This window comes from Diadema setosum, chromosome 7 (assembly GCF_964275005.1).
Source record: "Diadema setosum chromosome 7, eeDiaSeto1, whole genome shotgun sequence".
NCBI classification, from domain to species: Eukaryota; Metazoa; Echinodermata; class Echinoidea; order Diadematoida; family Diadematidae; genus Diadema; species Diadema setosum.
The window spans coordinates 29,692,385-29,706,319 of NC_092691.1; the positions used below are offsets into that span (position 1 = coordinate 29,692,385).

The 13,935-nt window shown below is 40.0% G+C and overlaps 1 protein-coding gene across 1 annotated transcript in view; it reads right to left on the reverse strand.

Annotated features, from left to right (window-relative positions):
- The window catches only part of LOC140231262 (C-myc promoter-binding protein-like), a 78,640-nt gene extending 64,932 nt beyond the window's left edge, over positions 1–13,708 (reverse strand). Inside the window, exons 1-2 of the mRNA XM_072311407.1 lie at positions 13,597–13,708; positions 2,460–2,676 (exon numbers count right to left, since the gene is read on the reverse strand). Coding sequence (XP_072167508.1) covers positions 2,460–2,636 — 177 coding nt within the window. The 5' untranslated portion in view covers positions 2,637–2,676; positions 13,597–13,708. The remainder of the gene's footprint in view (positions 1–2,459; positions 2,677–13,596) is intronic.
- Between the last annotated feature and the right edge of the window lie 227 nt (positions 13,709–13,935).

Genomic DNA, 13,935 nt, shown 5'->3' on the forward strand with positions numbered 1-13,935 from the left:
AGTAAAAATTACATTTTGCAAATGAAATAAAGTATGTTATATAAATATAGATGAATACTACTACTACTACTACTACTACTACTACTACTACTACTACTACTAATAATAATAATAATAATAATAATAATAATAATAATAATAATAATAATAATAATATCTATTTAAAGGCACTCGTATGCATCCTTTGCTTCCCAATATTATCATAGAGAATTGAGATTTTGTGATTTTGATGAGAATGTTGCATTTAATAACAATGTTTTCAGTCCCTGTAAGGTGCTTGACATGAATTTGGAAAACACTGGAAATCACATTTACACTGCACTAGGATATCTGAATGAAATGATTCAGTCATTATAAGGAGTAAGGATTTGAAGTGCATGGAAGAGACAAAATATAATATGAGGAACATTTCTTTCATGCATTTCACAAGTACATGTAGCTGTATCTCACTACTGCTCTAGAAACTGTAGAACATCATATAAAGTCCCACTCCCTACACCTCCTCATGGTCAGTTGCTACACACAATTTATGATGTCAATGCTAGTTTCCTGCACTAATTTGACAATGTTTGGCTAAACCCCCAAATTCAACAGCAAAAATAAAATAATAACAATAAAGAAAAGGATATAAATATGTAGCCATGACGTCAACAGAATTTGGCAAATGACAAATTCTGCCAGGAGTGTGATTTTCATTATATATAACTGTTTAGATAAACCCATAAACTTGATACCCATAACTTGACACAACCCTCATGTGGGTAATACATGCCACAGGCATTTCCAATCCAATGCACAAGGGGAAAGAGAATTAAAAGACAGGATTACGTTACTAATCCCTCACCTCTCCTTTGCCCACCCCCGCTGTAAACAAACAGTGATTCCTCTACTGACTAAAAAAAAAAAAGAAAAAATATCAAAGTGCTTTAAAGGTAGTGGTCACAAATATATGCATATTATGGTAACAGGGTATGTCAACAGTGGGCAGACTATAATTTGTAGTGTGTTTAACCACAGTTCCAACTCTTTTATCAGGGCATAGTTCAGAATAACTGCTCTAAATAATCAAGACAGACAAATCAAGATTTGGAATCAAAACTAACAGCCCAGAGGAATGCTGAAATATTCAGTTGAATACTTTACGAAGTTTCCAAATGAGATGACTTTTGCACTTACTAAACTGTGTTATTGACCCGTTTCTCTGTACTTTCTGAGACACACCTTCGCAGGAGTTTTAAGAACAGCATTACTGTTTTCATACACCATCAAAAATCAAATTGCAGCAAAGAGCATAACTGTACAAAATTTTACAAAAAGTTTCACGGTCTCCCACATGAATGTTATGGGTTGTTGTTATAATTGTTGTAGGATTTTTTTTTTTTTTTTTTTTTGGGGGGGGGGAGTTGGTTTGTTTTGTTGTTGTCGTTGTTTTCAATTGGATGGGGGGGGGGGGGGTCAAAAAGCTCTTTGCCCTTTGAGCTATTCCCCATGCACAGGCAGTAATGATTTTAGCACTTGACACACAAAGACACATTGAAATTTGGGCTTTCGATTAATTTGATGCACTCCACACACTGATTATCAATCTAAGCGCTTCTTCTGCCTGTTGTGCATTTGTTTTAATACAGTTATACCTTACAAACTCTGATTTTTACATCACTTTGTATCTCCCCCCCCCCCCCCCCCAATCTCTGTTCTATAAATCGCACAGTATGTTACATGGTCATTGTTGGGTTAATGCACAAATTCCTAGTGTTCATCCAGAAATTAATCCTTCATTGCAGTTGACGTCATGGATGGTTACGTGGTTCAAGCTCTAAGTAGGCATCATCAAAAAGCTAAGTGTGGAGGGCACGATTAGGGCCTTTCATGCTGTCAATGAAAAATCCTTGTAAGAGTTGATTGGCACCTGTGCCACAAGCCACCTGAAACCTCACTAGAAAACCTCACAGTCTGGAGCCTGATTTTTGCAATAGTGAGCTCTCACCACAGACATAGCCAAATTCATCTGGTCACTTCTCCTTTACTTTTGGGGTTTACACTCTCCACAGCCACTAGTAAAAAGTGCAGTTTGCCCCTCAGCTGATGTTACATCATGGCAACAGCAGCACAACATACTGCCAAGGCAACTGCTCATGCTCATTAACCCATTGAGGATGGACCGATTTTGCTATAACATGCATTTCCCACAGGCACCTGCCCGAGCTTTCTCTGGACTCATCCTCAACGGGTTAAGATAACTAATAATTTACGTAACTTGTAACCTCACGATTTCTTTGTTGCAGTGTGTGTGAATGGACACCTCCCATCACTGTAAATACCTAATGTTGCCATGTTTCACAGCAAGAATGCACTTGCCCCTATTAACCCATTCTGTACGGGAACCTGGTGACCTGTGTGTTAAAGTCTATGAGCATTTTAGTATGCAACAGGTTAAGAAAGAGAAGACAGATACCCACCTTTTCCCCCTGACTCTTGATGATGATCGCCACATCCGTGATGGGGGCGAGGTTCTTCGGGGGCTTGCGAGGACCCTCGCTCTGGATCTCCTCCTCCAGCGGCCGCGACGTCTTCGTCAGGCCGGCCACGACAAAGTAATCGGCGACCCTCTGGCCGCCACTGTGATCCTCCATCATTGGCTGGATCTATGTGAGCATGTCGACAGCAAAGGTAGTCCTGGAGGCAACGAGAGCACAGGGAAAGTGATAAAATCTATTAGTATAATCCCTGACACAACTCTCAGTGTGTACCAAATGGAAAGGGAGTTCACGACCAAAGGATATACTTTTCCTTACAACTGCTACGGAAGAGCGGTTTTCCTGTTTATATCTATTTTTTTTTTTCCTATAGAGTTTTATCAACTGTCCATTTGCCTTCTGTGGAAGAGGAACTCTCCTCACTGACCACTATCTGCAAATGATTTTACATAGCTGCATCATAAACTCGATGGCCCGTCAATTAGACGTGTACAACTCTCACACACTTAACTGATAGAGTACAGTTCGACCTCAATTATCCGGCCATGTCGGGACAGGCGCTCATCCGGATAAGCGAATTGGCCAGATATGGGAGACGCATTGTTAATGTATATAGCTGCCGTCCAAGCTGCCATCCCAGTGCACTGGCAGCTAGGCAGGTAGCTTACCCCGCAACGGTGGTGTACTCTATGTTAGCCTGCGCAAAATTGTAGTCCCTTCTTCACAAAAATAAAGTATATCTCTACGTGAAAATCATACATGTGTTACCTCATTAGATATTCAGAAACCTATCACGCACATCTTATGAAATAAGTGAAACAGATCCATAAAAGTCACTGTTATTTCTCAATTTTTGGATGAAAAAAAAAAAAAATCCTTCACTGCGTGAACGCGTCCGGATAATAGAGATTTCCGGATAAAAGGAGGCCGGATAATCGAGGTCGAACTGTACTTATGTAAAATGTACATGCTAGCGCACAACCAAGTAGATGCATGAGCAAGCTACTTGTACCTTCGACCTGTCGGTTGTGCTTTCCAGGTCAAACCTAGGCTCCAAATGCGCATACAGAAGCAAGTGAAACCAAACTGGACGACACTTTTAGAACACAGATGGCCAGACATGACTACGAAGCATGTCTTGCAGAAATATGAATCAAAATTGCTTTTGTGGGAAAGACTGACTAAAAATAGCTCAAATTAGCCAGAAACATAAAATGCATACAAATTCTTTCATGAGTGAGAAAACAATCTATGTCAACTTCTGTGAATGATTTAGAACAATCTGTAAACAGAACTGATTTTCCTTTATAAGGGGGATTACTGTAGCTTCAACTGCGACTATCATGTTCCTTGTAATGTTTCATTCCTTTCTTCTCTACATTCCCATAAGAACATCCCCTCTTGGCTATTAAAGAGGAATTAAAAAACTTTCATGGGAAACTGACAAGGTGCTGGCAATGCGTAGGCTTCCTATAAGGTCAAACCACGTTCAGTTGTCTAACAAAGCAGCGAATGGTGCGTGGCAGGCATTCATCCCGAACAGGGCTTGCGTGGGATGCATTTCATTGTAGCGACCGTTTGGACAACACTCCTTCTTCCTTGCATGTTTACGAGCAAGGAGGCTCTGCACTTCTTGTCTACCTGAGCATGGTTCCTCAAACTTCCCTTCCCACACAAACGCACACGTCAAAGACAATCTGACTGGGGGATAAAGATGGACATGCCCATAATCATTTCCTGCGTTCTATCTCGCCTGGCTGATCACAAACTTATCATGGGAACACTCCTCGTCTTCCTTTTGTACACTTCTCCAGCTTTGGTTAAGAAATGCTATGTGAATTGACAGAGAAAAAGCCACAAATTATTGTACGAAAAGGTTTCATGACAAGGAATTTCATTATAATTTTTTTTTCTTTTAATCTCTGGACTGGTGTAAACTGAATATGACACATGTTGCAGACCATGAACACTACAACAGTGTGCAGGTGTAATGTAATCATCAACCAATATTCAATAAGGGCTTATACCATTGTAATGGAAGGAGATACACAAAAATACTAGCAAGAGAGTAGTCAGCTATGACAGGATAAACACATTTGTAGGTCTACAAGCATTTTTCTCATTCAATAATTGTATGCACTTTTTTTAAATAGTAGCAAGTTCATTCTTATGACTGTCAAGTAGTACATGCTAACCTGCGCAATCTTCTTGCTGAGATACAGTAGCTGTATTAACAGGCTTTTGAGTGTTGTTATGGCACACACACACATACACACACAAATACACTATGAGCATGCACAGTATACTAATGTATGTCTTGTAGCATTTCATTCATGTGCTATTAGTATTGACATTCATAATTACGTACTCTCCAAAGAAGACATCATTTCTAATGTCATGATTTCACAGTCCCTTTCATAAAGACTTGTTACACACTGCTTACAGTGATTTTACTGCTTTCTCCACACAACTGCCATTAATTTAGTACAAAACTGATGTATCGATCTTCATCTACAATGCAGGAACCTTTCAATCCTTCTACAATGTACATTTGGACAGGTGCATGCTCTGGAGAAATCACCAAATCAGCAAATTACCGGGTGCATGATACGGCAATCCACTGCATACTGTCTGCAATACTGCAGGTGCAGCGGTGTCAATTCCGAGCCCATCGCGGAATTCACTGCCACGGGCGTCATTCACATCCACCCAAAGTCAATATTAAAATGTATTGGCCCTGCATTATCATGTGACATCAACTGTGCACTAGTAAGGTAAATTTGGTGCAAATATGAAGCTCAAAAATGGCAGGACAGAAAGTGAAATTGCTATAAATAGAATCTATTCTGATTATTATCATTTTTTTTTTTTGGGGGGGGGGGGTGGGGTAACTTCTTTCATAATGACTGGTGCCGCAGAATGTGTAGCATTGGTTTCCTGTACAGAAAGTGCCGTGCAGGACAAAGCTATTGTGATTCAGTGTTTAGGGCGATAATGCTATTCCCCTTCACTGCCTTTGATGAAGCGACACACGGTAATACCGCACTGTTGGACACACAAAGGTATTGATCACATACCGCGACAGACTGGGGCATGATAATGGGTCTAGGGGGCTGATGAGAGTGGGCACCAGCGGTACGTGCACTTGACAAGGCCACCTACAATTAATTGTTTAGATCAGAGACTCTGACGGGATTGTAAATGAGGCGTGTAAACAAGAGTAACCAGGCCATGTGGCTTTCATGCCTCCAGCCTGTTGTATCAATTCACAATGTTCAAAAATGCGATGAGCTTGGACCGAGTGGGAACACCGCTCAAAAAGGCAAGTCCCCATCCTACTCCTCCCCCCATCCCCCTCTCCCATTATCCCCAATCCCCTTTTTGGGGGTGGGGATGGGAGCAGGTATCAATGTATGTTCAAGTGGTGAGTATAATACTGCTAGTGAAAAACTGAACTTATCAAGTATAGAATGATATTGTATGCTATACATTATACATATTTATACAACACCTATTTAGAATGTACAATGTAGCTATCCGATTGCTCGATTGCCCATCACGTGACATTTAGTGAAAGGTTCTATTGCACGCTCTGGCTGTCTCAGCGTGCAATTTTGGTTCGATCAAAATGTTCTATTGCACCCGCTCTGATGTCACAATAAACAAACATGTGCCGCGCGCACTCAACAACTACAAGCGCGCTTACAAGCGCGTACTTTTGTCACTATTTTTTGTAAACAACGTTTCGCATACATACGTACACGCTAACATGTACATACACGGTAACTGCGACTGTGAGGTTACTCATTCGTTTTTCACAGAAAATGTTGCCATTTCTGCGCTAAATTCAAGAATATGTGAGTACCAAATTCCTTGACGTTCGAGGTGTTGTATAAAACAAATAGTGTATGGTCTTTACTCGTGCAATGGAACAAGATTTCGCACTCGGTGAAAGATGAGGCGCACTATTCAACTTGGCTTCGCCTCGTTGAATAGAGCGCCTCTATTTTTCACCTCATGCGAAATCTCGTACCATTGCATTCGTGACCATTCACTATTTGTATAATAATGTATGCCTTGATGCCAATATCAACCACTCCAGACCAACTCACTTTTCTTTATACATGGGTCCAGTGTGTGCTATGCTGCATCTTGCACTGGTTGTTATTGCCAAGGAAATATTGCAATAATTACTTTGTCAGTATGTAGTATTATATTTATCAATTGGTTTTTCTTTCATGACTGCAACTTCAAATGTACTACAGGCATTAGGCAAAGTCAGGCAAAGTGTGGACTAAGGCTGCGTTTATATAACTTGAGAGAGAGAATCGCATTTCAAAACGCGTTTGGAACGGTGTTTGCAAACATGGTTTGAAATGCGATTCTCAGGGTGCCGCGTTTTTCTAACCATCATACAATCGCCATTTGAGTAGTGTCACTGCGCACCTGCTTTGCGCCGTTTGACCCGGGAAGTAAAGGTCAACTGCATACCACCAAACATGCCTCATCAGTCACACACAAATAGTGGGTAGAGAGCACAACCGGAAACAGCTGGGATTTGACCTTGAGATATACACGCGTTTCAAAACGGCACTGCATTTATCTACTCACAGAATGGCGATCGTGGTCTCAAACGTGTTTCAAAATGCCCTTTGAAAGGCGTTTCAAAACAGCGTGTTTCTAAACGCATTTGAAAATATGGTTGCATTTATCTAACCCCTGGAAATGCCTCAAACACGTTTAGGATTGTGATTCTGAATCAGAAAATTTTTAGATAAACGCAGCCTCATACATGTGGCGCAAGGCGCGGTGTGCACAACTTCACAGCAAACCCTGCTTTGCAAGACAGCTTGGGTGTTCTTCCCTTTCACTTTCAGGTGCCTGAACTTCCTCTCATGAAAAGATGCGCATGAACTTGAAGTCAATATACCGCACATGACATCCTCAGGAAGTTCCGAGGCTCTCTAAAAGCCATTCTCTTCCCCCACTGCCGGAACCAGCCCAATCCCTTCAGGATTTCCACTAGGACGGAAGTGATAACACCGTGCCCATCATAACCAGCAGCTGGCAGACACACACTTTCATTACTATTTAAAGCCCCATATAGTTTAGGAAACAAAAACATACAACTTGCACACAACAACATATTCATAAATAATTGGAAGTAGAACTGCACATACAAAAACTCTTGTACATGTACATGCAATGTAACTTTATGAAACCATGAATATGCAATAAAGTTTAAATACACATCATCTAACATGCAAAATATTATGAACCAAAGTAAGGTCTCAATGAAAGAAATAATCAATTTGAGGCCAATACTTGATATCCTTTTTCGCTAAATATTATTACATCCTGGAAAAGAATACTGGTAAACGACACAAACCTTCAGATGTTCTCGATACCTTATATCTCTTTATGATTGCTACACTTGACGCTTAGCATACTCCATTACATTAATGTACATTTGTTATGGTATTGTTACATCAATAAATACTTGCATTTTACAATTACGTAATAGGGTACCAGTAACCTTTCGCTCAATTCTATCAGAACCTTGTCATGTGCAGTTTGTCATAAGAAACCAAATTACAGCATGCTCTATGCATACCACTGTAGTCATGTAGAACTACAGTTCATGTTTTTTGTCTACCCCTTACATTTGTCCATATGTAGGCCCACTGATCATCTGTGAAAAGAAAGTCTTTCATGTCTGCATGTTCTTCGTTTTTTATCCACTCTGGCCAATAACACTGGCTCTGTCCAAAGGATCTTGATCAAAAACCAATCTCTCCCAAGTAACTTGTGTTACAGTGCCTCTCTCGAGGTGCACAGAAGAAAATTGGCTGCAGAGTCTTTGGAGCAACTGAGGTGAATGCATTCTATTTCTGGGACACTGGGTCACTTCGCGCATTTGCCCAGAGTTTTTCGTGGCCTTTCCTATTCAGGGGTCAGGCAAATTGAGCATTAGGTCGTCCATGGCCAAGAGGCTATGGCAGCTAAAAAGCTGGCAGATTGAAATAGCCTGGCTTCCAGGCTCAAATTTGGCACTTTACCAAGCAGAGTGATATAATCTACTGGTAGGGAACATCATGCCTTGCATACAGTTCTGTACATCCATCTAGAACAGAGACTAAAGCAAGCTGGCATGTTCAAGCATAAATCTCTTAAATAGCATCATACGTTACGCATAATGTATGGATTTAAACCTTAGTTGGTCAATAGGCTGACATATTCTTGGACAGGGCATGTAGCAAGGAGCTCATTACAGTCTGCAAGGTAGGCTACAGAGAAGAGGATCCCACAGAAATCTCCTCCTGTAGGGCCCCCTTGTTGGCCAGAGAGGGGAGTGTGGCGGAACGTCATTCATCGCACCTAATAAGATGCACACCTCCTGCATCAAACTGGAGGCATATTACCCAGGAGGGAGTACCTTAGTACAGGAGAGAGCCATTGTCATCATGTGAGGACACAATTTCATGTAAGAATGCAAGGGAATATGATCAACAACTGTTTACACGCTGCCATAAACACCTGCTGAATAGGCAGGTATCACTTGCCACAATTACATCGTGTATGATGTTACACCCTTTTTAGAAACAAGCCATACCGAACGCCTTCGCAAAAGACTGGGTATCACCTTTCTGTGAGAAGATTTACAATGTATGATTGACCACAGTATGTACATTTAAATATGAAAAAAAAAAATTAAGTTACAAAGTATACACATTTCTTGTTTTCTATTTTGAAACTACATTGAAACTAATACTGCAAACCTTGATTCAAGGCTATCTACATTAATGTAAATGCAACCGGAGACTCCAGCAAATAATCATTTCTCCAAAGATTAAGTTTTGCAAGTGAAGAGGGTAGGAGTGTGGGAATAGATTGAGTGATGATGCAATAATGCTGGTTTCCATAGTTTTATAAATGCAAAGCTCAATAATAATCATCTACGTGTATATGACTATTGTTGAGTTTTGCACACAGCATTAATGATGAATTACAGTCAACATTTCAGTTTCTATCGGCATAGAATAGAGTGAGGTAATGAGAAATCTTTGATGAAATTTGAAAGAGAATGCAATTTTATGAGGATTCAACTTTTATTTGATGAAAATTGGTTTTGAAATGGCTGACATATCCCCCAAAATGAGAATGATAAAAGGCGACAGGCCACAACTTTATTAGGATCTCTTTGTTTCACCTTGTTTTTGGATATCTCAGCCATTTCAAAACCGATTTTCATCAAATAAACTTTTGATACCCTTTAGAATTGCATGCTCTTTGACATCTCATAGAGTGGTTTCTGAATATCTCGCAAAACGTTAAAAAGCTAAATCCTCACCTCGACCAGAACTGTACACACCCTTTAAAATGTATGCGAACGTTCCTCGTTTTACAGTATTGTACACAAGCTTCCATGTTTCTGCCAACATGGCACGCCCATCAAATACATGGCAATGCAATCCATATATTCCATTATTCACAGAAACAGAAATAAAAAAGAGTGTTCTCACAAAATGTATTTTTACACCTGAAACCACAGTAAAATCTATCAAACAAGGGAGCACATGTATACAAGTGTACAGCTGTACATGTATGAGAGATTACAGTAGCCTTTTGACAAGGCCCTCTTGCTATCAGAGCTCACTTCGCTTGCCCCATTTGCTCATCCCCATACAGTGAGGGGGTCTTGTCAAAAGGCTAATGAGAGACTTGATTTCAGAAATTTGACCCGTCATTGGAGAATTGCCCAGGTCCTCGCTCAAACAGGAAATGACATCACAATATCTTCTCTCTCCCTCTATCTCTCACTTTCTCCTTCACTCTCTCCCTCTACATGGACAAGACCTGTCCTTCACCCAAATGACATATAATTCTGCACATTCCCCCTTACCAAGTGATGCTGTTAGTATGCGCTGGTTTATAAAGTCCACACATTCACGATGTCTTTCTAAAATCAAAGAATCACGCACAGAGGGATGTGTCTTCAGAATGAGAATTCTCAATTCAATGGACGCACATGGGCCAAACAGAACACATTTGAGTGCTACTTCATTACCTTGATATTATTGATGATGATGATGATGATGATGATGATGATGATGATGGTGACAATGATAATGTTGGTGGTGGTGGTGATGATAATCATGGTTATCATTGTAATAATGCTGATAATAGCAATCATTTCATTATCATTCTTTTAATCATGGGCACCATTATCATTATCATCAGTATTATTATTATCATTCAATAGTCCTCATGTTTGTTATCAATAATATTACAAACTGTAAAGGAATACTGACAATGGATATCAGAGCAACAATAATCTCAATAAAATTGAAAATAATGAGTTGCTAAGTATACAATGGAGGAACTACATGTACTTTATGTCATGCATTCTAATTCAGTGATTGATGGACATATGTACGTCAAAATAGAATTTGTTTTCCAGCGACAAAATCCATATTATTTCTAGCAAACGCATCTCAAGATCTTGACTAAATCTCAACACACCTCCACGTGGCGCAGTCATAGAATCTGGCACATTTGTCATGATGTGCTTCACACTGCCATGTGTGAAGTGCGTGGCAGTCCATGCATTCTACCTATACATGATGTACAATGTACCATCACACATAATAGCAATGCACAGCACCTTCACTCAGTTCAATGTGATTTGGTTGGCAGGTAAACATAGAGCGGCACCACGGCTAATATATTATGTGCCTCTTGCCGCTCTCGCGCACAGCCATCCTTGCAGTCAGCAAATAAAACCTATTCCCTCAATTGCTACCCAGTGACTGCATCGCCACCTACAGCTCCACTTGTTGTTGCTTATTTTTCTCTCTCTTTTCCCTTAGATGTGTGTGTGTGTGTCTGCCAATAGTTGACATCTCACAGACTTAAATAGCGAAGCACTCCCTCTTATACATCACAGCGCCTCTTGCGTTTCACAACAAGTGAAGCGCACGCGAGTATCCGGGCACTCTGGCTCTTGAATGTTTGATGGAGGGGACCGATTGGCGTGCACCCTTCCAAGATAAATCACATCCGAGCAACGCTGGGTTGGTCTTGACTTGCCCTCAAATTCTTGCCAAAAACAGCAGAATTTCATATGCACGACTGGCTTCCTGCCTCCCCGTGTTATCGTTTGTCTCCTGTTCCGTCAATCTTTCCCAGCGATGAGACTAGACTCAAATTGTAGCAAACTGCATTACTCTAGTCTTCCCATGCAATCGTACACACAATCTCTTCAATTCAATGCATGCCCTCACTCTGTGTTTATCAGCCAGTAAATCAGCTAGCCTCTGCCTTGAATGCAAGTGGAGACACAGCTAAACTCCTTCGAGTTAAAAGTAAATATATCTCTGATGGCCCTCACGCAGAATATTATATATTGTAATTTTTTGGTCGCAGCAGATCGTATGACATCCAGATAGACCACAGCAAGGCCAATTCATTCCAAGTAAAATACCAGCTGACAGTCTATCACAGAAGAACACGTTGTTGGGTATTCCACAAAATTTGCTGTTTATCTGACGCAATTTATCAAAACTTCACAGAATCACAAGATTCTTTGGAAGTTTTAGCAAAATCATGTTGTTCATGCCAGTCACTACTTGCAATGACAAAGTTAATCAAGTGCATCTAGTGGAATAAATTATTTTGCTAACAGAATTCTTCAAAACCAACAAGTATTTGTAGTATTTGTAGTAACCATGAGAAATATGGTCAGTCAATCATTATTCTTCATGTATCTTTCCTTTCATTTATATATGATTTTATCTTTTTTATTTTGTTTTCTATCATCACAAAAAAAAAAAAGTTTACACAATTCTCAATAATTTACAGGCAACTGAAGGAAAATAATATTTTTTTTAGGCAGAAAACAAGAGAAAATTACATCCAGATGTGTGGAGCTCAGAGAGAATGTGCTACCTATCTGACACACATTATCATAAACTGTCATCGAGTATCTCCTCCTATATCATGCCAAAGCATAGAGACTGAACTTGAGGTAATTCAAACAAGGCTCTTCAGGTCCTACAGCCTCGGTGTCGCCAGCAATCAATCAGTGCTCGACGACCCTTTACGACTCCCTTCGCTCGCAGGATCCACAGTATGGAATGCACGTTTCCTGCATGCCAACAGCTTTGTCATCGTCAATCAACTTCACACATCACTGTGCATAAAACTGCATGCAGAACACGGTTGTAGTAATTCCACTGAATCAAGTGTACACATGTATGTCACAATAAAATAACTTCCTATTCGCTAGATCAGGAGTTGTAAAAAAAAAAAAAAAAAAAAAAAAAATCAATGCCAGAAATAAGAGCTTATCAGTGCCTTAATCTTGTAGACATTTCTTGAAATATGTAATGTTGCTATACATTGTACATGTATGTGCTAGCTTTTACTTTGAATTTGTTGATCAGTAAATATCTAATGTAGCTTACCTGTGAAACTGAATACATTTAGCATTTATCATACTAGATACACAATGTATGATGAGAAATTGTCATTTGATGATACCATGCTTTACCCAGCAGCAGAAACACAAAAAGGTACATCTAATTTTATGCTTCCTTGAATCTTAATAGACAGGAGTGTCTCAGTTACAAATTGGAGTATGCTGCATTTATGACACCAAAATAGCAATTTCAATGAAGAATCCAAACATCCATATGGATTTCCAAACCATGTGATTCTCATTTTCAGTTTGTTTTCTTTTTCATGCACACCACCTTGCCATGATACGAGCTCTTGGAATTATCAGGGTGTGTGGTTGTGCAGGAATTTATTCTCGGGTAAACATTTGCAATGCATTTTACGGGAAGAGACTTGCTGAAACAAAACTGACCCATCCGACATACACAAAAGATACAACTCAAATTCTAGCATGTTTGATAGGCATTTCAGTGATTTGTATATCATTTCAATACACAAATATGTATCCTGATTTGTAATAGGATTTTGAAGTTTCTTTAACATTATATACAATTGTATTCCAAATCTCTGAGACATCAAGTGAATTTTGCACAACTAAGGAAACTAAACTGCTGCTGAATGAGACCCGGTGTCATGAAGTACAGATCACACAAAATCTCACCTGTATAATAACTCACTGCAGTTGCTGGAGTTGCAATAGAAAGACACCATCCACACGAACTTGATATCTGGCAGCTGGCCTCAAGATGTCTTCACTATCTGTCTTCCAGCGTCTGTGATAGAATGACAAGATACCACACAAAATTCATTCATAAGTACAGCCGTGAGTCTGGTAATGACCTAGTTCATGTTGCAGAATGCAGAGGCAAGGTAAGGGGACAAACCTTGAAATGTTTACTGGTGGCTGACTGAGGCCTCTCTGTTGTTTGCTTTCTGAGTGCGATTGCCAATACAATACTTGCACATTCACACGCACACACACAGGCGGAGATTAGCGGGA